The sequence below is a fragment of the Pipra filicauda genome, unplaced genomic scaffold (assembly GCF_003945595.2).
Source record: "Pipra filicauda isolate LSUMZ 115617 unplaced genomic scaffold, ASM394559v2 scaffold126_size2276778_pilon, whole genome shotgun sequence".
Lineage (NCBI taxonomy): Eukaryota > Metazoa > Chordata > Aves > Passeriformes > Pipridae > Pipra > Pipra filicauda.
In genome coordinates, this window is record NW_024103729.1 from 1,877,789 (window position 1) to 1,905,415 (window position 27,627).

At 40.4% G+C, this 27,627-nt stretch overlaps 1 protein-coding gene and 1 long non-coding RNA gene across 10 annotated transcripts in view; one reads left to right on the top strand and one right to left on the bottom strand.

Annotated features, from left to right (window-relative positions):
• Positions 1-24,345, top strand: part of TFDP2 (transcription factor Dp-2) — a 54,302-nt gene extending 29,957 nt beyond the window's left edge. For 2 of the 3 annotated variants that reach the window (XM_039389813.1, XM_039389808.1), the window contains 8 exons: positions 1,776-1,823; positions 3,140-3,302; positions 3,841-3,987; positions 6,197-6,265; positions 6,860-7,011; positions 10,034-10,200; positions 15,860-15,965; positions 16,821-24,345. In XM_039389813.1, the coding sequence (XP_039245747.1) occupies positions 1,776-1,823; positions 3,140-3,302; positions 3,841-3,987; positions 6,197-6,265; positions 6,860-7,011; positions 10,034-10,200; positions 15,860-15,965; positions 16,821-16,989 (1,021 nt within the window). In that variant the 3' untranslated portion in view covers positions 16,990-24,345. The remainder of the gene's footprint in view (positions 1-1,775; positions 1,824-3,139; positions 3,303-3,840; positions 3,988-6,196; positions 6,266-6,859; positions 7,012-10,033; positions 10,201-15,859; positions 15,966-16,820) is intronic. The other variant, XM_039389812.1, reaches the window with a different exon arrangement.
• Positions 477-27,213, bottom strand: LOC120324919. 7 transcript variants are annotated; one of them, XR_005566634.1, is made up of 10 exons: positions 25,878-26,608; positions 25,310-25,405; positions 24,647-24,793; positions 22,291-22,373; positions 17,258-17,370; positions 16,476-16,616; positions 15,570-15,644; positions 14,699-14,750; positions 1,865-2,008; positions 477-1,297 (listed from the first exon to the last, which is right to left on the bottom strand). It is a non-coding gene; the product is annotated as an uncharacterized LOC120324919 (long non-coding RNA). The 7 variants fall into 7 exon arrangements; XR_005566632.1 differs by having other exon boundaries at positions 477-2,008; XR_005566630.1 differs by lacking the exons at positions 477-1,297; positions 1,865-2,008; positions 25,878-26,608 and adding exons at positions 12,467-14,269; positions 26,847-27,213.
• Positions 27,214-27,627: the final 414 nt, after the last annotated feature.

The window sequence follows — 27,627 nt, forward strand, 5'->3', positions numbered from 1 at the left end:
TAGACATGAGAAATGGAGCATCTAAGAAACAACAACTCTGTAAGAAAGGACTGTCATAGGCCTGTACTTCCCCATCCCTGTATTCCCACCACAGAGTCGATAAACTGCAGGCCCAGCTGAGCAGTTTTTAAGCTTTATTTTTTGCTGACTTTGTGTTCATTTCCTGAAATACTTTTTGAATGCACTCAGTTCTGATTTTATTTGAAAAAGGAGTTCACAAAGATTACTTTGTTTCTCCACATTTTGTGAAATGTGGAGGCCAGGCAGATGTTCTTTCAGTACCCAGAGGAGGGACAAGCTCTACTTGTCACAGCAACTTGCTAAACCAGAGAATCAACACCCATTGCTTTCCTAAGCTTCATCCAAACCCAGTGATGGGGGTTCCTGGAGCAGCCTCGTTGCAGAGCATCAACCTCCACCACCAAGGAGAAGAACCATCCTTTTGTTCGTTGACTGTCAGAGTCGAGACACGGGATTTCCGAAGAGCCTGACTCCTGTTTCAGCCATTTGAGCAAGATGACTCCAGGCAGACCAGTTAATACTGATCTGTGCAGAAGTCCATACCACAGGTCATGTTTTCATCTGAGGAACAGAGGTGAGGAAGGGTCCGTGGTGTTGCTGAATGGAGGCGGTGAGCCCTTGCTGAAGACAGTTCCACAAGACTGCAAGTCCAGCCTACTTGCTTTACCCATCGTTTACTCCACGGATTCCAAATTATTTCCAAAATCAAATGGGATGAGCATATTCATTCTCAGGGCTCCACACAGCCCCCAGCAGCCTGGTGCACAGACCAGGGGCCAGCTCTTCTCTCGCTCTGCTCCAGGGCCCTGCCCAGGGAAGTGCTGCAGCCCCCGCCCCACCTGCACTCAGCCCCCAGTTAAGCACCATGGACAGGGGTCGCCGAGGCAGAAATCCCACTGCTGCTGCCCAGGGAGAGGCCTCCTGTGCTCTGCACTGCAAACCAAGTACGTGCTGGCTTTCAAGGCACAGGGCTTCAAATCCATCGTTCCTGTTCAGCGTCCCTCACAGCAGTGTCAGGTCTCCAGCTGTGAGTCTGTGCTGTGGGGCCGCTTTGGAAACACAGGGAAACAATGGAATGTAACTTCCCAACACTCTCAGGCAATGTACCTTGTGTGAGCTGCAGGAATAAATGCGAGTCTGGGACACAGCTCCTGTTTGCTGTGGGTGTAAATGGGACGATAAGGAACCACCAGTGACTGCAAACTGCTCGTCCTGTGCAAAATTCACACCAGCTGCTTCCTCAGAGTCTCTCTCTTCAGCTCTGTCTGCATCAGCCCTAATATGAACATGTTTAGTGGTTTACTTTGGTTTTTGTTTAAAGATTTCAGAACATTCAATGGCCTGAAAATACAGGATATATGTTAGGCACTGTTTAAAGACATTTTTGTTCCACATGGAGGAATTTTAAATAGGAATTTTCAAAGGAGCCCAGCTTCTCCTTTTTGATGGACTTTGGTTATCTAGCTCACATCAGCACTTTTGTAGTTCCAGGTGAAGTGACTTACCTAAATTTATATGGGCAAAGCATGGTAAAATTGGGAATAGAACTTGTCTGGCAGTGAGCTCCAACAACCTCCTCCAAAAGCCCTAACCACCTTCTCTCAGATTTTGTCAATCTCTGTGTGTCAGATTTTTCCCTTTTGGGAAACATGTAACAGCAAACACCAGATCCAGCAAGGCCCTGCATACTGTGATTTTAGTGGTCTGTAGATATGATGTTATTTTCATCTTAAGTTTGAATTGTCTTTTCTTAGGGAGCGAAAGCGGACTCAAGAAATTATAGAGTCAGATTTTTCAGAAAGGTGAGTATTGCTGAACATGTATTTTATGTGCACAGTCATACCTGTTTTACTTCAGATCTGCCCTTCAGAGAGATGGGTGTCCAGTTCCCACTTTCAGTTTTCACTCCTTCACATAAAAGCTGTGTGGATCCTTGTAGTTATAATTCATTCCTTTTAGCTTTATCACTTCCCGATAAATAAATTTGCTGTTACAGAAGATACCAGGAGTTGTGAAAAACAGATTTTCAGAAATAAGATTGTTCTAGTTTTCCATGTAACAAATACTTCTAAACAAATGATCTTTTCCTTTGCTTCTGAAACTTTTTTTTGAAAGCATTCAAGGTGGTTTTATTTGTTTACCTGTTGAGGTTGATCAAATTGAATATCTGTGTAGGGATTGGAAGTGTTGGGGTTTTTTTTAATCTTCTGGTGTTCCTATTCTTTTTTTTTCTTCTATGTTCTGTTTTCTTAAATATGTTCTAAATTTTGAAACCCATTCTTTTATGTTAATATTTTAATATTTTCCTTAGCTTGTTACTGCTGGCAGAACTAGGCCTTTTTCTGTAAAATAACAGATCTCCCTGAAACATATTATCAAATGAACTTTTCAGACTGTAATTAAAAAAAAACCCAAACCCAAAAACAACAGAGCTGAACTTTTTAAAGGCTTCTGTTGTAATCCACATCCAAATCTAGTTTGTGTGAGAAAACCAACTGCTCCTGTTTTTTTCTATTACTATTAGCTAAGCTCTTGCTTTTTTGGAAGAAGAAGGTAAATGGAAAATAACCCTGACAGTTGCCAGTTGTTAATTTGGCACCATAAAACTCAATGAATATGTACTTGTTCTCCACTAAAGAAATTCTTGTACCTCTGTCTTAACTATGATGGCACATAGTTTAATTCCCCTGATGGGCAAGTTTAGTATCTCTTGCTGTATTTTAAATATTTAAACAGGGGTGTCTGAGCCTTTCTATTTTAGGCACACACGTGAGAGATCCCCATAAATCTGGGTTCCAGGCACATAAACACCCTGTGAGATTTTTTTGGTTGTTCTTTTGTGAAACTACCTGAAGATGAATTCCAAATCTATTTTAAGCATCTTCTCGCAGCATGTGTTCAAATACAACCCATGTAGAAATAGCCAAGGAAAGGGAAAGGGCTCCAGTGCACTTTTTTGCCAACTTGTAAGAAACAAGAAACTGATGCAAAAAAGCAGAACAGTTTTGGTTTTAATTTAAATGGTCCAGATTCCTGTTGCAAAAGGTAGACCCTTTACTGTGTAACACAGTAGCTTATTAACATTCAATGTATTAAAATAATATTTTTCTCTTTCCAGTAAGAGAAGCAAAAAAGGAGATAAAAATGGGAAGGGTCTGAGGCATTTTTCAATGAAAGTTTGCGAAAAAGTTCAGCGTAAAGGAACAACTTCGTACAACGAAGTGGCCGATGAGCTGGTGTCAGAGTTCACAAATTCCAACAGCCACTTGGCTGCAGACTCGGTAAGCGAAGAGGGGGTGAAACTGTTATACCATTACAGATTTGTCTTGTTTATCGTGGGGTTCTGTTCCTTCTGCTTCTGCACTATCCTGCCACAGTCCATACTTTCCTTCACTTACTTGACTACTTCTCAAATATAAAGACTTATCCTCAGAAATTCAAAAACAGAGAATTAAAATGAAGAATTGAACTCCCTCTAAATTATAAACAAAGTAGACAAGTCCGCCAAAATAATTAACTTTAAGAAAAGGCTGTTCTTGCACCCACCATGTGTGGTCTTGTCTGGCTTTTCAATAGTGACAGACTTGCCATGGTGGGAATTTCCTGCACAGATGCTTCCAGCAGGCCTGAAGCTTCCACCTGTAGCCAGACATGCTCATGTGGTATCCAAGGAGTAGCACAGGTGAAGGATCATATTTTAATAGCACTCTGACTTGAACTGCTATTTTGGCATTTTATCTTCTACATATCTAGGATGTGCTCAATTGTCTTTCCTTTTTTAATTCTTTCACTGTAATTAATGCTGAATTGTTTTCTTAGCAGGCTTATGATCAGAAAAATATTAGACGGAGAGTTTACGATGCCCTCAACGTCCTGATGGCAATGAACATCATTTCAAAGGAGAAGAAGGAAATCAGATGGATTGGCCTTCCTACAAACTCAGCTCAGGAATGTCAGAATCTAGAGGTAAGGGGAGGTACATGGGAAATTCTGTTTAGTTCCCAGGTTGTGATAATGGAGTTGCTCCTCTTTACAAGAGGGTTTTTTTCTCAGTTTGGAACTGATTGGGTTTGATTCTTGCACACTATGAAAATACAACTTTTGATATTGGAATAAACTGAAAGGATATGTTTGATAAGCTTAGTTCAGCTTTGTTTATTTAGTATGTGTTACATAAAGTTTTTTTAAACCCCAAGCTGTTTACCTAACAAAAATGGACAGTGGTGTAATAGCTTGAATTAACCAGAAGAAAGTCAAAAGAATAGAAGTCCAATTCTCTATTAATGTCTGTACTTGGAAATATGATTCAAAGGAAATTAAATTGAAAAGTAATTCCTGCTAGGGTGTCAAATACTAGTTATGAACTGCCAGAAAAACAAAAAAGAAGTTTAACTTATTGGTTATTTCCATTATTTTTCCAGCAGGCTAAGAGTTACAGTGGTTTTTTGCAGGGATGCCAGAATTTATATGCACAAATGTTGCTTGTCCTTCAGGCCAAATGTGCTATAAATAAAACCACAAGTCACTGTATTTACTGCAGCGAGCTGTAATGGCTGTTTGCAAATACATCTTCATGTTTACTAGATTTGTGATATTTGTGCAGTAGGTATCTTAAGAGGTGGGTGGCGCCTTTCCAGTAGAGAACAGCTCTTTTTGTGCAGTCATTTACATCAATTGTCTTTCTAGGTGTGGTAACAGAAAAGCTTTTGCTGTTCTTGTCCACTACAGCACTTGGCAAATACACTTCCCCAAGGAGAATGCATGTGCTCAGTAATTATACTCCAGGGTGGGTTCTTTAAATTATGGATAAATTTACCCTTTGCATACATTCATGTGGATGCATTCTCTTCAATATATGTTATTGTTACAAATATAGAACTTGTGTTATCTTCAATGATCATATGTGATTCACTGTTTCAGGCTCTAATTACATATGCACAAAATGGAAGCCAGGCATATTTTTTTTAAAAACGTTGCTTCCTCTGACATAATAGAAGAGAATGTAAAATACAGTTACATTTTTATGGTGTGAAAATCAGAATTAATTTTGCTTTTAAAGCTGTACAAATTGCCAACTCTTCTTACAGTGTAAATCCTAATAAGATTACCAGTACAAAAAAATTGTTATATAGAAACCATGCCTAAATGAAATCTGCACTGTTTATTGGTTTTAAGAATCCCAGGAAAAAAAGTCATTTACTGTGCTCTGAAGGAAGCATTTTAAACATTGAAGTGTGTGAGGAGGGAACCACCACAGAGCAACACCGTAAATAGGACGGAGGGAACCACCACAGAGCAATACTGTAAATAGGACAGAGGGGTTGGGCCAGCTGAGTTTTAAAAGACTGTATCATTTATTTTCAGTGGTTGAATGAAGAGGTAATTTAAGGGTTTAATATTTTGGGGAGCAATGATACAGTGCTGGCACCAACAGGATGAGGAAGAACCCCTTGTAACCATGATGACACTTGTCCAGTTCTCTCCTGTTGCCCTGGAGGACATTCCAAAAGCTGCTGTACCTGCAGGGCCCGAAGGCATCCAGCACTCCAGCTCTCCCAAACACTCCACACACGGGGGAGGATGGCTTGGCCCCAGAAACTGCCATTAACAAAACTCTTGCAAGAGAAGGATTCTGTGCTCATATAGAAAATGTTACCTCTACCCCCTTTTTGGGGTCGAGGTAATCACGAGATTTGTTCCTGCAGTCTTGTGAGTTTAATGGAGTCTCAAACAAAAAGAGGTCACTGGAAAGGTGGAGGTGATGATCCTGAGCCCAGCCTCCAAACATTTATGTCTAGTAGGTCGCAGTTAGAACAGTGGGACGTGCACAACTGCTGAAGAGTGGAGGGCAGAAGGAAAAAAACCCCAAAAATAAAAAACACAAACCCCAAAGCGCCCCCTCAAGCAAGTGTTTGATTTGGTGCTAATTGGCTCTCAGTTCACAGTACGAAGAGCAATGGGTGGGGAGATAATAGTCTCTTGTAATAATTAATTCCTTACTGGAGTTAAAATTGTTGACAAAGAAAGAAATTACCGTTTGACAGACCTGTTTACTGGAGAAACTCATATGACCAGGCAATTCACCCCGTTTTCAAAGAAAGCCTTTCAGTTTGCACAATGGAACAGATGAGGTAACTAAGGAAATATCTTGATGCATTTACATTTATCTTTTAAGATAGAAAAACAGAAGCGGATTGAAAGGATAAAACAGAAGCGAGCCCAACTGCAAGAACTGCTGCTGCAGGTACATTTAATTTTAATTTTTTTTCTGTAAATGAAAGTACATTTCCTAAACCCACACATTTTCATACAGATGCAGTCAGATATAAGAAATCAGTAGACAGTGAGTGGTGTCACAAACAGCACCTGTTTAATAACTTCCAGAGAAGAATTTCAAAACTAGTTCTTCAGAGAGAGAAGTGGGTGATAAAGGAGAGGGAAAAGAGAATACAGATCATGGGAAGAGGGGGGATTTTTGTTAACTTTTGTTTCAGTGTAATGAGCTCCTAGTCTGAGGTAATAAGGCTTAAAAAGTACCAGAGAAGACCTCGGACTCCAGTGCCCTTTCTAAAGGAATGGGGAAGCTTTAGTGCTCCTTTATTGTTTCTTCTCCAGGGAGTGTGAGTGGGACATAGTCATTAGGATATGTGTGAGAAATTTGCCTTTAACTTCTGTTCCTGGTGAACTTCACTGTGCAAAGAGAAAGTCAGGCCACAACTTACTTTTTGACAAAATAAGGTATTGAGAGTTGGTAAATAAGACCTATGACATTTCATTTCTTGGAAACACTGATGTCTGCTCTTTTATTGTCAGTGATCTTTTTTTTTTTTTCGTACAGCAAATAGCATTTAAAAACTTGGTACAAAGAAATCAGCAAAATGAACAGCAAAATCAAGGCCCTCCATCTTTGAACTCCACAATACAGCTGCCCTTCTTAATAGTCAACACTAGCAAAAGAACAATTATAGACTGCAGCATATCAAGTGACAAGTGAGTGTTTATGGAATCAATTTTTACAATTTTATTTTCTTTACAGACTGGAATTTTTCTTAAAACAAACAAGAGAAATTTTTTTAGCTTACTAATAGTAATTATTGTATTTTACATTTGCAGCTGTCACTCCATGGGGTTGCTTGTTGTTTTGGTTTGGGTTTTTTAATATTTAATGCAACTACAAGAGTAATAGGAATGAGTTTATCAACACTGCTTTACAAGTTAAGAAAGGTCAACTGTCACTTTATGAAAGGCACTTCAGGCTGACATTTCAAAGAGCATCCACTGCACAGAAGAAATAACCGAATGAAACTATATACCAGGACAGCATCACCTTTTCATGAAGCCATGGTACTGCTTCTGAATATTTACTCTTCATATACCAGAAAACTGTACACAGTCAGAAACAAAGGTGATCCATGTGACACAAAAGTAACGTCCTGGAGGTGATGATAACAACTTTGAAAGTGTCTTTTAGCACCAAAAAAGGGGCACTTAGTTCTTTGAAGGAAATTACATAGAAATTTGAAAGACTGTCTTTGTATGCAAACTGCTATAGTTGTATTTATATTAATTTGAAAATATTCCAGTTACATAATTCTGGTGCTCTTTGTCCTGTGAAAATATGGCTGAAGTGTGAGGTGCTGTTACTTTAACTGGTAATCGGATCACAATAGTTTATCAGCTGAGAATAGCTGGCTTTGCTTTAATACTGTAGATTACAGATTTCACTCTTGGTGTGCAAATCCTGGACTGAACTGTGTCAGGCAGCAAAAATAGACAGGCTCTAGTAACCTAAGCACCAACATGCAAAACAGCAATACTATTAAAAGTTGAATTTTTGTAGAAAATTGGACTGAAGTCCAATACATTCTGTGACAAAACTTTTGGAATACTCCCATCAGCACTGCAGTTAACCAAGCTGGGAATTTCAGGATCAATTTTGGTTTAGCATAATTATGCCCTTATTTTATAGTCACACTATATAGTTCTTTTGAACAGGGCTCTATATTGAGCTTTGAAGTTGTTAAGAAGTTGAACAATTCCATACTGAAACTTCAGAACTGTTGCTTTGAAGTTGTCAGAGGTTAAACTGGCATCTGGGATCTAGAGCAGTGTAGCACACGTGTAACAGCCTCCAACTGTATGAAAATGCTGCTACTAAAAGTGAGCACACCAAAATTATTTAAGTTGTCAATACTTCAGTTTATATAACCTGCTTTGGTATTACTGTCACCTGGAGGTCATGAAGTGTACGACCCAAATTAAACAAGCTTTCCACTGTGGTTATTATTTGTGCAACTGATTAGTGGCAGCAGCAATATGTAGATAAACAGTGCCAGAATCTGCTCTGTTTTAAGCACTGTTACCTTGATCTGTTTAATAAGGCAGTTAGCAAAAGTGGGCACTCAGTTTGGAGAATTCACGTCCTGTAGTTTATTGGAGAGTATTTGTGCTGCTTAACTCCATTACTGGTCAGCTTGAGTGCTTGCCCTGCACTTGGTTCCAGTCCCAACAGCCCACTCTTTAAAGGGCTTTCATTTTTCTTTCTTCTCCACCTAACATTTATATAAAGCATTGATGTGAGTAAGTCCAATGAAGAGCAAAGCTCACAGCATTAGCTGCTCAAAGTTGTGTTTACAGAAGATCTTCTAAAGGAAAGTAATTGTTTGGAAAAGTCATACATATGAGGGTGATGTCGTATCATGAGGCACATAAGTTTGGGTCCTCTAAGCTTTTTCCTATGCAAGAACAGGCTTTATCCAGCCAAAAGGGAATGAAATTTCTCCCAAATAAAAATGAGAGGTTATTGGGCAAGTTTTGTTTAGAGTTTGAGAAGGTAGATGGGTGCCAAGCAGCATACTGGGAATGGCATTTCTGAAGTTGGAGTAGGAAAAGCAAAGTTTTCAGATAAAAAGGAAGTGGTTATAAATTATATTGAAAAGATGAGGCACAAGAAGTCCCAAGGTACAGTGACACATTTTCCCTCTTAATGTGTTTATGCTGGAAGTAATACAGGTGCAAAACCAAGAGATTTTACAAGGAATACAGGATGAGTCATAAAAGAAATGGTGCCTGGAACTGACAATTGCACCCAGCACAAAGCATTATAGCACCAAGTGAAAATTCTGTGCACAGGCACAAGAGCTGTAACACTTCTGAGCTTACTGGCTCCAGGTATGGGAAAGCTAATATTAGGAAAAAAAGCCTATCAAGAAAATGGGCATGTGACGTGAGCTTGGAGAGCAAGTGGAAGACCCACCAGTGAGTTATCTTTCAGAGATTGTATCTCATGGATGGGATAAAGGTCTTGTCAGCAGCAAATGAGGGACTGGGAACCAGCCTTATGTTGTGATGCCTGGAGCAGCACGGTCCAGGCTTTTAATAGCCTGTGATTGTAGCTTAAGGCCATTCTAGATGCCCTGCTTTCCTTAAAGCTGTCTTAAGTTTGTGATACAATGAAGTATCACAATTTCCACTTTTATATGCAATCAAAAAGATTTTCAGAGTCCTGCAGCAGAAGTGGTGTGTTCAGGACTGAACAGACTGCTTTGCTAGCTGCATCCAAAAAAGCAAAATTACACCAAGGTAAATAGGTCAGTTCACAGGAGGAGTGTTGCACAGTAGAACAGAAAGTGAAATGTAAAACAAAGCAAAAACAAAATAGTTATTTTGGTGACAGGGCTGCAGGTGACCTTATTGGCTTTAGTGCAAGTGAAGGTTCATGTTAATAAGGCCTTCCTCTTCCCCTTTGAAACCACTTAATGAGATTGAAAATTCTAGACTTTCTTCCTGCAGTGGTGAAATTACTTTAATTGAGAAAGTGCCATTTTAAACCCTGTAGGCAGGAGAGAGAGAGCATTTGTTGCAGTTCTCTTTCCCTAAGGACCCTTTACAGAAAATGAAGAATCTAGACACTTACCTGAGTGCATACAAAAAAAACCAGAGAAAAAATAAGCAAGAAAAGCACAGCTGTGCTCTTTTCAAAACCATCTCACTTCTAATTTTTTACATGCAGATTTGAATACCTCTTTAATTTCGATAACACTTTCGAGATTCATGATGACAGTGAGGTGCTGAAGAGAATGGGAATGTCCTTTGGGCTCGAAGCAGGCAAGTGCTCAGCTGAGGACCTAAGAACTGCAAAATCACTGGTGCCAAAAGCTTTAGAAGGCTATATCACAGGTAAGTTAGATGGGACTTTTAAATGTTGTTCCGGATCAAATCCATAACCTTGGTTAACTGAAGCAAATTTAATTATATTAACCTAAGTTTTATGGGACCTAGTAGGGTTGGTATATTGAACCAGTTGTTTTGCTGTTAATTCTGGAAGCTGTATCATAGTTGTCCTGTAAATTTAATTCACACTGATTTATAACAACAAACTTCTAAGCGAGCTGCATTATGAAGAAAATATTTCTTAAATAACTAAATTGATACCAAGAACAGATTTTCATGCATTAGTATTAATTTTGTGTAACTGGATGTATGGAGAAGCAAACTGGAAGAAGGCAGCTCCTCCCAAGTTGAGGAAAAGGAGAGAAAAAGAGCATCTGGAACGGGTTGAGTGTAATCCCTCAGGTGCCAGCAGATGCCATCTGAGAACTGAGCTCTAAATAAATCAAGAGGCTCCGAAGGCTTTGGGACAGGAGTCTCATGCAGAGGCTTTTACCTCCCCTGTTAGAACTGGTCATGCTTAAACACACTCAAACCTAGAACTCACTCAGTGTTGCATCACTGGACTAGAGCTGCTAAAATTTGTCATCACTTCCCTTAGTTATTGTCAGAGTGTGTTCTTCTTGCTCTACCCACAGCTTGAACTTAGCCCAACATTTTCTCAGGTTTCTGGAGGGACTTTATCTGTAAAGGAAGTGTTACCCAATGAATTCCTGTGTAGAGACCTTGGGTTGTGAGCAAAGGGAACAAAGCTATTGCCCTGACTTCCCTGGTCTTGTTTAAATTGCAGTAGTATAAAACTGTGTCTTTCACAGGAAGGTTGGAAACTTCAAACATTTCACTTAATTTTTTTAAAACTGTCCTAAAATTGATTTCCTTCAGTTGGCAATATTTAATCTTCATGTCAGGATCTTTAAAATGCAGGCTTTATACTAAAAAAAAAAGGCCATTTTGTTTGCTAAGAGAAATATAGTTAAGTGGTCAGGAAGTTGAACACATGTTTTTGTATTCTTGATTTAACTGTGTGAAAGAATTAAGAATGAAACAATTCCTTAAAATTTGTGATGTCAAAACACTCGTGGATATAACTTAAATTCACATTCAGTAAAATTAGTACACTTTAAATAGCTTAACATTTCAAACTACATCACACATGCTTACGTTTATCAACACTTGTTTGTGTTTTCCTGGTCCTCTTGTCCTGTGCATTTTAAAACTAAGATTTCATATTTTAATTTTGATCAGTTTTGAAATTACACTCCAAGTCTCTATAAGACACCACTGGTACCAAAAAGAGAAGTTGAAAGAAATCTTGATTTGTTCCTTGCAGATTCTTTCAACTAAAAATTATTTACCATCAGCAACGTAAGAGAGGGGAAAGGAGTAGAACCCACATCTTTTTAATAGTGTTGCAATGCTTAAGTTACTTAATTGCTCCCACATGTCCAGGATCAAACTAAAATTTCTTTTTAATTTTAAGCCTGTGTTAATTTACCTTCAGAGAACAGAATGGTTTTTTTACATTTGCACAAACCCCTGTGTCATTACACTATTTCCTGAGTATTTCCCTGGTAGCAGACCAGCAGCCAGGAACCCATAGAGCCTTTAATTCACAGGAAATGCATTGGGTTTATTTTTCACTCAAATTGCATTGAGGCAATGGGTCACATCCAGATGTGGGTTACATTCAGCTGTTTCAGCCTCTGAAAAAATGAGTCCAGAGGTGCTGCTACCAGCACATGGACATTTATTTTAAAGGCTTCTTCTATCTGTTGTTTGCCACTTAATTACACAACACTAATCTACAGCTAAGATATGAATTGCACAGTAGTGGTTCCTAATGGCAGTAAGTGACAAATAAGGGAAACAGACGGAAATGTTTTGCACAGTACCTGAAAATCCAGCATTTGCTTGCTTATTTATTTGTGGTTAAGTGTAACTTTCCATTTTAACCTTGGGAGTCTTTAAACATTGTTTCTTACACTGCAGGAGTAGTGAAATAAAAGGGTCCACTGGTTTCTAGAATCCATGGTTAGTTCTACAGCTGTCATGATGGCCCTTTTAACTACATTGGCTTCAGTTACTACTATACAGGAAAAACAAATCAAGGTCTCCTATTTATTCCCCAAGTAAATTTATTGTGATCAAGATTTATTACAATCACAGTAGTCACTCCATGAACTCAGCTGCTGTAGAAGCCAGTCCTGTTCTAATATGTCTAAGTAGGTAAGTAATTTCCTGTGCAATGTTAGTTTGACCTTTGCCTGGTCATAGTTTGTACTGTGATGCTTGCCAGTAGAACTTGAGGAGCAGTTGGAAGAATCCAAGTCTAAACCAGTTAGATTAAAGAAACTTAAAATAGACAAAAAACCTTGGACCATCTCAGCTTTGAAAAGAAATAACTTCTATTTGCATTAAACAACCAAATAAATTGCTTGGAATTGCTGAACTGATTATGTGTGCATGAAAACCTTATTAGTGTATTTTCTTTTCAGGAGGATCATGTATTTTAGCCATTCTTCAAGTGCCCAAATTTTAAAAGTAGTGTCTTCTAGGTTTGCTATCAGTTTCATGATGTCTCAGCAAAAAAAGTGTTGCACTTTTGTAATATGCATTTTAAGTACTACATTGGTGTGATCCTCAGGTATGACTGCCATTGAAATCACCCAAAGCTAAGGCATATTAACATCACAGAGTAATATATTCTGTATATCTTAAATTTGTTTGTTACATGCTTTTCTGTTGCTTGACTGTCCTAACTGACAACATCTAAAACAGGATACTTGCACCAGCTTAAGATGCATTCCAGGGTCCCAGTCCTAGTTACACATTCCTGCCCATTTCATTTTGAGCCAGGTACTTTCCTGTGTGCTCTTCCTGAGCTGGTTCCAGGTACTGAACTACAGGCTTTTTGTCTGGCAGAGGAGTTTCTGACAATTAAACCAGTAGAACTCTCCAGCCAAGGGCTCAAACCAGAACAGCTCATGTGTGAAGGAGGGAGTGAGGTTGCTGCATGAGCAGAAATACACCACTGACTGAGACAAGCATAAACTCGTAGAACCATATCCAGAGTAACATCCTGTGCCTTTTGAGCCATGCACAAAGTTACAGGCATACTACTGGCAGTTAATGCAAAACCAAGTCCTGCCTTTGTTAGTTGAGTCCTGACTCCTAGAAATGAGACTACAGATAAAAAAAAGCAAGCAATAAAAGTTCTGAGGCACTAACAGTTGGAGTAACAGCATCCCACTTTGTGGATCCCACTAAGGCAGTGGGCAGAGAAAGTGGTGCAGTTTAGGACCTCTAGATTAGAACACTTCTTTTTTCTTCCCTGCACGAAGAAGTGCTCTGCTACGTACCTGTATAATAAGCCTTGACTGGAAGACGGGCTGGAGTTGGAACTACAGAGCCAAGAGTACCCCCCTGACTGAAGGAGTCTGTTGAGCCATCAACAACAATCCTATGCAGCACTTGTACAGTAACTACTAAAGCTGCTCAGAGTATTGCTTTAGAGCCTTCTCATGGAAAGCACAAATTTCTACCAAGGGTATCTGCTGCAAGATATGCCTAGTTCAGAATAAGAATGCCACTCTTAGACTGGACTTCAGGAAGGTTTTTTCAAGCTGCTTTCCCTGGTTCCTAAGTGGAGCTATTAGTAATTGATCCACTCTGCTAGAAGAAATAAGTCTTTCCTTGTAGGCAGATTTCTATTGTGACAGACTTTTCTATACTGGAAATGGCTTCAACTCCCTGTCTTTCACAAACTTCCTTTTTTCCCTGGCTCCCCAGAGCCCACTGAAAAATAGAATTTAGAAATGTAAGGCAATGAAAATACAAGGCAGGGATGTGCATCTATGAACGACCTTTCTGCCTTGTGCAAAAGCCACACTTTCTTTTACCTTGCTCTTATCCAAAAATGTTAATAAACCACAAGATTACTAGCAGTGTCTTGTTATTCTTCTGGAATATTAAGCATGTACACACAGGTACACTCCTTCATAATACCAGGAAACAACACTGTGATACATCTCTGTTAATCTAAATACAATGCAGTCATTCCAAATGGCTTAGCCTCCTCCTGCAAAGATAGGAGGAAGCTGTCAGAACATGTTCTCTGTAACATCAAACCTACATTTAGGGCAATCTTAGTGAAAGCCATCCAGCTATGTCCACATTTAACTATCCTCATCTATTCTGTCCTCCATAGATCACCCTAAAACTGCCACTTATTAATGTTTGCTGTCACGTTCCAAGGGCTGCTGGCAGGGACACCACTCTTGCTAGCCTTGCTTTGTGACATGTCATTAATACCCAGCTGCTAACAGGTTTCCACAGCACAAGGTAGCCTGTGGATCCATCCCAGTACGTGGTGAGCCAGTTTTACAGGGCTGTGTCTGCCTGTCCTAGGCAGCACACTGCCAAATCCCAAGGAACCAAAGCCTAACAAGAATGTAGAAGGACAAATGAGGACGTGTATGTAACAAACACATTTAATTATTCCTCTTACCTGCTCTTAGAGAACAATTCCAGATAAATATGAGCAGTACAGTCCCACTGTGCTGTAAAGAACAGACGTTTTGTTAGGAATAGAATTAATAGTAAGGACTCTGACTCCTGGTTAATGCATCCAGCTGGAACCACATGCAAGCACCATGGAAAAGAACTAGACAGTCTTGGTAACTGTTTTGATGTTAACTCTGTGTTTAGATGGAATTTGGGCAGGTCAATAGAAATACCTTATCTAAGAAACAAAAACAACCTCCCCCCCCAAAAAAAATCCCACAAGTGTAATTGGGTCAATGGACTTGTTTTGCTGATTCTCTTGGCAGAAATGTGTGTAATTGGAAACAACTGACAGGTATTACTTGTTAGGGAATTTGAAAACAAGTGCTATGAGGGTTGTAAGTTACCTGTTCAGGGCCCTCAGGGGGCTTTTAACAAATTACCTGAAGAAATTCAGCATTATTGCAAGACCATTTTAATGGTTTTAACCCTAACACTTCCTATCCCCCGAGAGGAGACAGCCTTACATGTCACACATACAATGTACAACAGGCTTTCTCTTCCCTACTTTTGGCACAAGACCTTTGCCATGGTCTGTGCTTTCCACAGCCAGCTCTGTCTGTGGCAGAGGGATTAGGATTAGGTAACATTTCTGCACCACAGCCAGCCAGGAGGGCACCAGGATGAAACTGCCTTTGGCCCCAGAACACACACAGCCAACACAGAGCCCACCTGGGTGACTGCAGCACCTCTGCCCAATAAATACAGTTGCAGTTGAACTTCACCAAGCAGAGCAGGAGCTGTTGGGGCATTTCATAGGCTTGGTCTGTAGCAGAAAGTCCCCATGAAGGACTCCAGAACTCCTGTTTCAGTACCTGTGACTCCATATGGCTGCCAGCCAGGTGAATCCTCTTCAGACAGGGGGAAAAGCTTCAGAGAAATAGGCATAACTGTGAGGGGGGAACAATGCAAGGCTTGAGTTCATCCACAAACACAGGCGTTAAGTTCATCTTGATTAACTAGGACACATCTACAGTATAAAACCAACTTGAGCTACTGGTACCTTCTAAACTAAACTATGGAATCCTAACTGCAAAGTTTAAGATTGTAAAAGGAAGAAAAAAATTTAAGTAGCTATCATAAACACAGTTATGCTTTCTTGTAGATATGTCTGCAGGATTTTCATGGATAAACCAAGGGTTACTTTCAAGTTCAGCACAAGTAGTTTCACACTTAGAGGCAGCTGGAGGCACTTGCAATGCTAAATCAAGGTAAATGAAATAATTTTTTATTCAAGGGTAGTTATATATGCGTGTGGTACTTTCAGTAACCTCCTGTTTCATACCACTTTCCTGAATGAATTGAGATGTTTTCTTATTATGGTTGATTTTGATTGTGAAAAAGTCTCTAATTCTGTCTTCCTTGATAATTATATTTGAAAGGTCAAATCAAAATGCTTTGAATTTTGAACATACCAGCTATGTTTCTTAAGAATAGAATCACTTTGAGCCCTTTTTCTTGATTAACCTTAAATTCCTGCCTGGGCATGGCCTACAAATAGGTAATTACATGTGGATATAAGGCTGTTAATATTTCTGCAGAATGCAAAAGAATGTTTGGTGTCTAAATGCACTACTGCTTAAGCTCTCACAAAACAAGTTTAGTCCACAAAGTCTAGTAATAATTTAAAATTAAAAACAAACAACCAAACAAAAAAACCACTACCAGTAAAAACCCAATCCAAAATACATCTCAACAGCCATACTTTGCTTGGAGGTTACCTGTACCATAAAAAATGGAGATAAGGATTATTCTGGAACAGGTTCTTCATTACAGCTTTAATAGCTTCATTTCACATTGCACTTCATGCATTGACTAAACTGATGGGTTTCTTCTTTAATATTTCTTCAGCTTGAGCAATTCTAGTTGTTTATGGGAAAAAAAAAGTGACTCAATAATCTTTTCTATGCAACTTTGCAATGGTTTATCAGTTTTCACTGTATCACTTCTGGATTTTTCCTTGTTGGCAGCATTTCTTTGACTAAAGGAAAAGCTGAGGCCAAAAAAGAAGGCTTAAAACCTCATGAGAAACCCTCTAAACTTGACCATTTCTGTTGTTTTGATAGTGAGAATGCAGGGTTGTGTCTGGATGCTGAAGTGGCCTTAGCAACTGGGCAGCTCATTGCCCTGAGCAGTCAGCAGTCCAGCAGCGCAGCGTCCCGCGGGGAAACGCCCTGCTCCTTCAACGATGAAGATGAAGAGGATGAAGATGAGGATTCTTCCTCCCCAGAATGAGGAGAGTAGAAAATGGAATATACAAAATGCTGCTCAAATGTTCTTAATGGGAGTTCCTGTTTGGATTTTACTGGTTTCTTGCCTTGTTTTGCACTGTGTTCAGTGAAGCAAAATGGACGCTTCAAAATCAACTTATTCATAACTGAAAAACTTTTTGTAACTGAACACAGAGTGACATGTAGAGACAGAGCAAAATGGGTTTTATCAGCTAAAACCGAGGAAAAGAACAAAGTTCTCAGAGATTTGGCAAAGCAAACCCCAAGTTTACCTTTTCCATTTTGGGACTTAAGTCTCTGTCTTCCCCTTGTCTTTACCAGATGGAGAAGAAAACGGAGTGAGTCAGCAAATGCCAATTCTTGCATTGTCTTTTGGCTGTGCTGCCTTTAGAAAAAGGGGGAGGAAGAGCACATGCAAATGCGTTAAAAAAGCTATTTAAAACTATCTTATATGAAAATGGTTATAGGGAAAAGGGGCTGCTAAAATGTTTGCTTTTTTTCTGTTCAACTTGCTGTATAGAAGATTCTTAAAGTAATACAAATTGCAAGTGATTAAATGGATCTTGAAATAGTTTAAATCCATTTTAGATACTCTAAAAGTAACAGTATAAAAGGTTCGTATGTTCATTTATACTGCAGATCTAATTTATTATAAATAAGTGAATATTCTTAGCCATTATTAAAACAGTCAGGAAAAATCCAGTATTCTCTGCACCAGCTTTTTTAAGGAAAACAAGTAAAAAAAATTGTATTTCTAGATTACAATGTATCCAGTGTAGCTTCTTCTTTACTGTTCTAACTTTATATAATCCCTTTGATGTTAGAGCATGTGTTGGATTTTTTTCAAAAAAGCCTCCCACCATGTTAAGGCTCTCAGGCAGCGTGTTTTCAAGGCAGTGCTTTCAAATGTGGGCTGGGTAGGTCACATAACTTTTTTTAAAGTCATAGGCTGAGGTTCTTAGGAAGAAAATAAAATTTCAACAATATGTCATTTCATGTTTTGCATTCCAGTCAGCTTGGATTCTGTATGACAGAAGAACTGTCTTATCATTAACTTCTGTTGCACTCACCTTGATGCGCCTTTGAAAATTTTATCAAACCACTTCAAATAATCTGTGCCTCAAGTTACACAACACGAGTCCCATCTGAACTGTTGAATAAGACTTGCAGCAGGAGGCTGTGTGTTCCATAGCTAACATCACATCCAATCATAAAGGCCTTTTTTTAAAAAAAAACCACTTCAATATCAGTGCACAATACACTGCAGATGTACTCTTCTCGTGGTGGTCTAACATCCAGGCTTTTAACTAGTCTAGAAATTAACTATTTTTAATTAGGTAAATGCAGTTTAAAATAGTGTTACTTCTTTCCAGTTTTTATACTGTATGTAATAGTTGTCTCAGCAATGTTACTATGTTGGGAGAGGAGGCAGCTCATCCCTCTGTTCCTGCCTGAGCACTGACAGCAATTGCGCCCCCGGGGACTCTCCCGGCAGGGGCTGTGCCCACTCACCTCTTACAGCCAGACCTGCACTCAGGCCAAAAGCACCAAGCCTGAGCTGCACAGAGAAAATGAGGCTCCAGCTCCTGAGCTGCCTGGCTGTGACCAGGAGGCAGCACAGGACCAGCTGCACCCAGGACAGGCAAAACTGCAAGGAGCAGACAAGCACATCTGCATGTTTACATTAAAAACTAAAGCATCCGGAAACTTTTCACAGATAGTTCAAACTCCTGCACTTGAGGTAGTTAGGGCAGCACCAGTATGTAAGTACAGCTCTTGGCTGAGCAAGTAGAGCTCTCTAGCTTACACAGCTCAGTTACAAATGCACAAATTAAAAGAATTCCTGTATGCCTACCATGTTATTCACCCTCTGGGCAAGACTGTTAAGACTATCCTGTGCTCATGGCTCACAGGCAAGAGCAGACTGAGGGCTTTACACCACCTCACTTTGACCAAATCTGTAGCACTACCTCTGTACCAAGGAAAGCTTTACAAACACAAAGTAATATTCTTGCTGAGAGAGTCAATGCACCTGAGCTAAGCAGCTCACTTTGGAAATAGGAGGAGGAGAGAACAGGTACTCCAGGCATGTTATTATGGAATTTGCAGCTTCATGAATGACATCTCATTTAAACAGATAATCACTTTTATTCTTATAAACCCATTGCTTTTTCAAAAACTGCACTGTCAGTCAGCTTTCATTGGAGAGGGCAGATCAAAGATACCTTTATGCAGGATCCTAAGGAACTCTTAAAGAGAAACATCTTCTAAATAATTATCCCTCAGCAATACATTAGGGGCACATTTAACTTTACACTTAATTCACACTTCCCACTCAAGATCTGTGTAAAAACTAAAAACAACAAAACACTAAACAGATCCTAAAGAGCAGCACTTTGAACTATAAGAACCTGGGAAAAAAAGGCTTCCTGCCCAGAAATGGAATGTATTTTATTAGCAGTCAGTGTGCTTTCTGCTTTACGGGAGGAGGATCTGAAATGATACCTTTCTTCCACTGATGTCTGTGCCCTTCAAAGCAGCAGACTGCACAGCTACTTGCTTTCTGGCAAACCTCAAGCTATCAAAAGATAAAATATAAAAAAATCTAGGAGCACATAACAATCATTTAGACAGTTGAACCAAATCTTTAGAAGTTATTTTTCTTGGACTAGTTGAATACAAAGGACAAAACAAGTTACAACATTTAGAAGAGACTTCAAAAGTAAATTCTTTCCTTGGGCTTCCTTGTGCCAAGTTCCAGTAGAGGATGAAGTTCAACTAAAGCACTGTGGTCTTGTGGCTACACTGAAGTCTGGGAACTAGGAGAATTTTGGGCCTTATCCAGCCATAGTCACTCATGTATGATCTCAGACAAGCCTTTCAGTCATTCCTGTTGATCTTAGCTGACATATTTTAAAAAGAAACAAAACACACACACAAAACCCACAAACCAACATAGGTAAATGCAGGACCTCACAAAATGCAGGTGTTGTATCTGATTTGAGCACTGAGCAATTGTGAGTAACAAGGGGGGTGAGAATATTAGCTCACCACACAGCTCCCACGCAGCTCGTGGCAGTGGTTGTGCTCAGCTGCTTCAACACACAGGCCCTCCCTCCCCTGAGAGCCAGCAGCACTTTCCAGAATAAAATGGTCATGAGCAAGACTGGTTTTCCCATTTTCTGTTCAGTTACCATCATCCTCTCCTGTCTCATGCCATACCCCTGGCACTCATCGATAGGAAACAAGCAGCAACTAGTACTAGATGATATCTCTGGTAAGAAAAGGTTAACATTTCAATTGTCATGCAGCTTCTGTTTAAGTGACATGTTCCTGTGTCTTGGAACACCCTCTTGGTTATACATTCAGGAGGCACTTGGCTGCAAGCAGTGTAATGCTGCATGTAAATGCATTTGCAGTTATATTGCAGTAAACAGCTTTATTCCTGGACTTACTCTGTGGTGCTTGAGAAATCTAAATTTGACTTAGAAAAACTTGTAAGCTCCACTAACTAGAGGAAAAAATATGAGTAGGAGACAGCATTTTTCTGTTATGTGGAAATCTGACATAATGTTTGTGGATTTTGGTTCTTAAAATTGTATTAAAGTCCTTCTCATTTTAACACTGGAATTATTGGCAACAATCCACCTCATCTCAGAAAGTGTGTGTATCTAAGCAAATGATACCAGTTTAACTGAAGGTATGACTTAAATGACTAATGTCATTAAAGCCAGCACAATCCACACTGGAGATGTTTCCATTTTGTTTAAGGGCTTTAGTTTTTTAAACTACAGCTTGTAAATACCCCTAATCCTTTTGAGCAGCTGGAAATTGCTGAATACAAAGAATTCCCACAGAAGGACTTTTGCTGATCAACATGAGCCTGGAGTAACATTATGTAAAAAGCCCTAAGACCTTCAAGTTCATAAATGAAATGCTGCTTTAATTTAGAATTCCACATTTAAGGTTTTAAATCTCAAATTCTCTTTTTTCTGACCACATCCACCATTTTAATTCAAGAGAATGGATAAAACTTAACTACATTTGAACTCTGGGCAATAATCCTTTTTATAATTAACTGGCCCTTTTCAGCTGAAAATAATCCAGGCAGTTGATTGAGAATAGTGAGCTAAAGATGTTTGGGGTTTGGTTTCATTTAAAACAAAGCCAGTAACCACAGGGTATACTACAAAGAAGACAGACCAAAACAAGTTATTTTCTGCCTGATGCACCTCATTTTCATTACAAGAATCTCTCAGGGACATCAGTGTATATTAAATAGCCAGATGTAATGAAGCTGGGGAAAGACTACATGAGCTTTTTTAATTTGTGATTTACAAAATTCTAGTGTTAGCCATACTTTGAGGTGACATCCTTCTGCTTCAGCCTCCTTGGCTGAAGGTGCTTCAGCAGTACCTCTGGCAGCATTACTGGGGAACAGGGGAAGGTTAAGGACCTGTTTATGGAGGGTTTGTTCTTTAGAATATGTTCCTTGAATCCTGACCTATGTCTACAAGCAATACACCAATGAATCATTTGGAATTTGTGGCCATCACACACCTACCCGAGCATGTGAACAGCTCTAAATAGTTAATTTTCTGCTGGCAGGTGCTCACATAACCCAGTCCTGATACCATAAAACTTCCTGAAGCTCTCATTCCTTAGACTTAACAAAGTTCCCAAATCAGATTATCTTTTTCCTATTTAGCTGTTAGAATTTAGTCTGGTGAGTGTTTTTAAGAGGCTGTGAGCAACTCTGCTCCCCTGGATCCAGGTATATTGCCAAGAAAATACCCACAACTAATGTTGTTCATTCTATCTGCTAAGGATTACCATCCTTTCAAGTCACTGTAGAGCTGCAACTACAAAAACCTGCCAGCTCCTCCAACCTGATTGCCTGAGTTGGTATCCCTGGATCCCTCACCCAGCTGGCACTGCCAGTGAGGGGAGGGAATGCTCATTAAAACAGCCCAACAGTAACAACTGCAGGGGCTGTTGATCGCAGCTGTTCAGAGACTCCACACTCACTTCACACCTTTCATACTCCCACCTTGTCTGGCTACCCCAGAGAGCAGCCAAAACCAAAATGTTTTCTTTCTGCTTCCATATTTTTGACAGCACCCAAGAATCCAACATTTAGGACATCCACATAAGCTGCAGGACCACCAAAAACCCTTGCTCAGATTTGGGCAGAAGTAACATCCGAGATCTAACCATCCAAATCCCAGGAGAAAGCCTCCTGCTTTGGAACAATATGGAACAGATAAATACATCTTCATTTATCTAAGAAGGAAAGCAGACTAACCTGGTTCAGGGCCATAATTCCTAGCAGATACTGGAACCTCCCAGTAGCCCAAACTTGCACCTCTTCTTAATATTCTGTATTGGCTAGAATAAGTGGAAATTACTTAAACCTTCTGACTTCTCTAAATGCCATTCTTAAGTACTCAACACTCTCCAGGCACAGACACTTCAGATATATGGACACCATGGGATAGCAGGATACAGCTATGTAAAATTTACATCCAGTTGGAGATGCAAATCAAACTCATCTATGCAGAAACTTTTTCTGAGACAAAAATGAGTCTTTAACAGTGAGTTGGTTTAGCCTCTTCTCATTATCCAGGCTGAGTGAAACAGAGACATCCATCCCCAGCACTGCCTGGCTCTTGTGCTGTCCATGAAGCAGCAATGGCTCCCCCATACAAGGCAGGCAGCAAGAGGGAAAAACACCATATCCACAGCCCTTCCTGATGACATTTTCAGGTCACAGCCACAAAAGTTAAAACATTGATCAGAAAATAGGAAGTCCACAAAATCACTCTCCAGGCTTTTTAGTGGGTTTGTTAAATTGCTAATGTAGCTTTAACAATTAGTAGAGTTGGTTGTGCTAATGCAGGGATTAAGTGGATCTCCCAGAATTTCCCCAGGAAAACACCAGCTGAATCACAACCCAGCATACAAGTTTCTGGCACATTCCCTTGTCTTAAAGGCCAGGCTGTATATATGAGAAATACTTCAGAGAAGTATATGCAAATGTTATGACACTGTATCTCACAAGCACCTACTGTGAAAAAGTTAATCCTACTTTGAGCAAACCTGTAAGAAGTAGGGTATGAGTTTGTCCTTGTTCCTCAGGCCCTGACTGCAAACAATGCCCCGGGACCAAGGCAGCAGCCTCTGTGTTTGCATATCCTACATGGCATCAGGAGTAAGCAGCAAGTACAGGCACAGCTTTGCACCAGTCTGTCTGTTGGCAGTGGGGGTGCTCTGGCAGTCGCTGAGTGCCCTGGCAATGAGGGAATGCTCCTGTGCCCTCAGCCCCTGTTCCGGAGCTGCTGCAACATGCAAAAGGCAGGGCCGTCCCTCCGCCCCCCGACAGGAGCACTTTTTAATATCCACTGTATTCTACATGGAAGTGAGTTGTAGAGATGCTTCCTTTTTATGTTTAAATGGAGAAACCACTTGAAAGTCCATTAAATTTTTAATTAAATAAAACTTATTTTTTTTTTTTTTAAGAATGAGGCCAGCCATGGACAAAGCTATTTTATGACCTCCTTCAACACTGAACTCAAAGTAGGGTTTGTAAACGTGGTGGGTGGGAAGAGACAACTCCAATATAAGGATGCTAACTACTTGAGATTTGAAATTCTAATTATTTTCTAATCTACTCATCTTGCTCTCCCCCTCTCCCAACACAAAGCATCACATGAACCCTTCGGTGGAAATTTTTCTTCCTTTTCTTGTATTAAACTCCAGTGACTTCAGGAAAGTCCAAGTTGCCCATTCATTTTAATTTTTCAATTCTCCATAGATTTCTTTCTTTGCAAATACCTATAAATTATAAGCTAAAGTTTTATTTTTGCAGAAAGTCTGCTATTAAGCTATGCTGATTTTTTTTGTCCTGATCAAATAGTGTTAATTTCTACTACCACATTGTACATGGCTAGGAGTAGTGTAAAAAAAATGTGGTAGTATTTTATGTGCTTTAAACACTGATAAAGATATAAAGAGAAATGCATATACGGAGTTTTACTTTCCTAATAGGAACACTGGCATTAGCAAATAGTATATTTGAACCAATAGGAAATATTACTTTGTAGTAGAAAACACATTGTAAATAAAAACTTGTTATTTTTTTAATGGAAATTTTATAGAAGCTTTTTCTGTATACTCAATTGATCCCATGTTTACTGAAAATGCTGCAAGTGGGAATTGTACATTGCAAAATGGGGGTGGGGAGCAGACAGTCTAACTGAGGTGAAAGTTGTGCGTGCTTTGGAGAAAAACATCCAGTTGTCTGTGAACAGAAATGTAAAGCTTAACTGTAGAAGAACCAAATAAAAGACTTTCAAGGCAACAGGATTGGGCTTGTTTTTGAGAAAAACACTGCAGAAAAAGGTTGCACAAGGTTAATGCTGACAGTATGTACCTTATAAAAAAAAAAAAAAAAACACCCTATTTCACATAGGAAATATTGCATGCTTTGGTTTTGAAATAAATATCAAAATCTAGCAATTGCATCCTCAATAGGTTCATTATCCAGGGAGAGATGCCAGACTTTGGAAATTGTTCCATTTTGATAACTCACAAAATTCTTAAGGATATTATTGTCCCTGTCTATTCAAGATAAGCACCCAGTCTAAGAGCATTCTAAGTACCTCAGAAACAGCTCAGCAGTTTCCATGTCCAGCTGAAGGCACATTTCACACAGGCTTCACTCTTCCTATGGAACAGTGTTTCCTCAGCACGCTGTACTCCAGTCCTCTGGGTGCTCCCCATGTCTCAGGCCAAATCCTGTGAACACCCTTCAAACACCTATAGACTGAACTTACATCCTTCTAAACCCTTTCCTCATATTTTGTTAGCAAGAATCCAAATCAGACTAATTTAAGTAGCATTAAATACAGTTCCTCTTCATCCTCTGTGTTGGTTTTCCAGCTCTGCCGAACATGAAAACACCGAGTAATGTCACAGTGCTTGTTTTTCCCCATGTGCACAGAAGACCCACGACTCACTATTCTTAAACTCAAACCAGCTGAAAGTAAAGGTTAAAGACAATAGCAGAAGACTTGCAAAACCATGAGTTCATTCTTCTGTAATAAACACAAACTATCACAGGCCCCTTTCACCGAAATGCATTGGTATATTTGGGAAGGCATTTTCATTAACAGATTTGGCAAATAACTAGCTAAAAACTCCTGCAGTGTCTTTTTCATAGGAAAGAAACTGAAGAGATGAGAGGATACAATCTTTATCTCAGCAATTGAGATATTTATGACTTATTTATGCTTATTAAAAAAAAAAAGTTTAAGAATCCGTACCTTCTTTTGTGTCAGCACTGAATAAGTTGCTACCAGAATGATTCTGAAACATTAAACTGATGGTGAAGCTGCTTGGAATATTCTCCTCTAAAGAACCTAAAAGGAGAGGTTTTTGTGGTAAGCTACATTATTTCTTTGTGCTTTGTTTTCACCTGGGGATCTCCTCCCCAAGAACCCAACACAGCAACTGAGAGAATTGAGAGCATAAAAGCTCTTTTCATCTTTCTTCTTCTAAGGAAGAAGTACTCAGCATGGATCCCTAAGAATGGAGGAGTCTGCAAATAACACTCTCTGAAATTACAAATGCTTTTGGTTAGAATTTGTTTGACTGTCCAACCAGACAACTGCTGCAGCATCAAGTGCTATTCTGTGCTACAACAAGTATTTTTCCTGGTTAAAAATAACACTCTTTAAAATTGTATCTTGCTGAATTCCACACATTCTGTTATAAAGCAAAAATATCTCAAAATATTCAGACCCCCCCCCCAAATTGTGTAGGTTTATTATTCATTAAACTTTGTCTCAACCCCAAGTGTAGGATAGGAGATCGATGTGAACAATACTTCACTGTCACAGTGCCCTGTCACGAGTGCTGTCCCTGGCTCCCTGTGATCCGTGTAGGTTGCTCCTGAACGCAGCTCAGCTCCAGCACCGTCCTTCGCCTGCCTGGGAGGGACCTGGCTCTGCTCTGGGGGTCCTGCCTAACACCAAACCCTGTTCTGCTGCTCTGACTGTAAAGTATTGAAAAGGCTGAAAAACCTCGTGTCCGTGGGACTGTCCCCATGCTGAAACCACTGTTCAGGGGTAACAAAACAGAAGAAACTTTCCTATACATTTCACAGAACTCCTCTGTCACAATGGCTAAAAAAACCTGCACGTTGTTGAAGGGTTTGCATTGCTGCCTGCTGGGTCCTACAGCTGCCCCCGGATAACCCACTGCAGGCTTGGTTTTGTAACGTTTCAAGAATCCCTCAGCAGCCACTGAGAGAACTCACAGACCCATTAAAAAACTGAAAACCATTGTCCCAGGCAGAGCCGAGCAGGAAGTGATATAAAAGCCTGCAACAATGAGATGACAACAAAAGGAAGAAGTAGGCAAACAGAAGGGTGTGTGTTCTTCAGCATAAGGCAGCAAACAGAGCCACAAAATGACAAAATTATCTAAGCACCATTTTGCAAGACATGAAACTACACAACCAATATCCTCCTTTGGTTCAAATGACCATTGCTAACCCAAGTTTTCATCATCTTGACATTAAAGTTCACATTATGCAGCAATGACAACATACAAATATTAGATTTAACTAATCTATCACCATTATCTGAACAATAGTTTTCAAATATTAAATAACAGAAATTCCATTTAACACCATATTATGTTAAAGCAGCAGACTGCATTTTTTACAGCAGCTGCTGGCACAAGTAAGATAGTTATTTTTAATAAATAAGCACCACAAGGACATAAATGTCTTGGCACATTCAGCAGTTAAAAACCATTTCAAACGAGTAAAGCCCACGACCATGTCCTAGCATTGACCTGTGTACAATTCCTGCCTCCGGCTTTGCAGAGTGAAATTCAAAGAGCACGCAGAGCTCTCAGCGCAGGCCCAGGCTGAGGGCACGGACCACGACAAGTCCCTGCAAGGTAAGGCAGGGTGTGAACGCCCCAGCCAGCCCAGCTCACCCACGGCAGGGTGAAAGGCAACTCACAGCCCCAGAGCAGAGGCACGGCGGCCGCCGCTGTCCTGCCGGTGGCAGGGCGGTTTTCGCTCCCGTTTCCCACAGGCAGGGTCTCCTCCTGCGCCCTCACCCGCGGCACCACCGACCCGCGCAGGTTCCGAGCGCCTTCCCCGCCCGGCCCCACGGACCCTGCGGGCCGAGCCCAGGCGGCACCGCCGGGCCCTGCACCGCCCTCACACCCTCGCTGAGGCGCCGGCCCGACGAGGGCGGCGGTGGGAGCCCCCGTCCCCGTCCCTGTCCCCGTCCCTGTCCCCGTCCCTCCCGCCGTACCCGCGCTCCGCCCGCCCCTGAGGGGCCCGCGCTCGCCACTCAGCCGGTACCGGCCGCAGGGGCGGCTCCGGCCAAAGGAAATGGGGCATAGAACCCTCCTCCAAGGGGCCTGAACAGACTGAGAACTTGGAGGCAAACAGCAGCTAAATCCACCTTTCTATAAGCACTCCTGATTTTTGAGGAGTTTGGAATTAGAGCTTGACGGGAAACACCCCTTCACGCAAGGGAACCTCTGAGCACCAGCCCGTGGTGCTGCAGCAAGAGACCCCAGTGCCAGAGCCCCAGCTGGTTTGGAGATGGCTCAGATG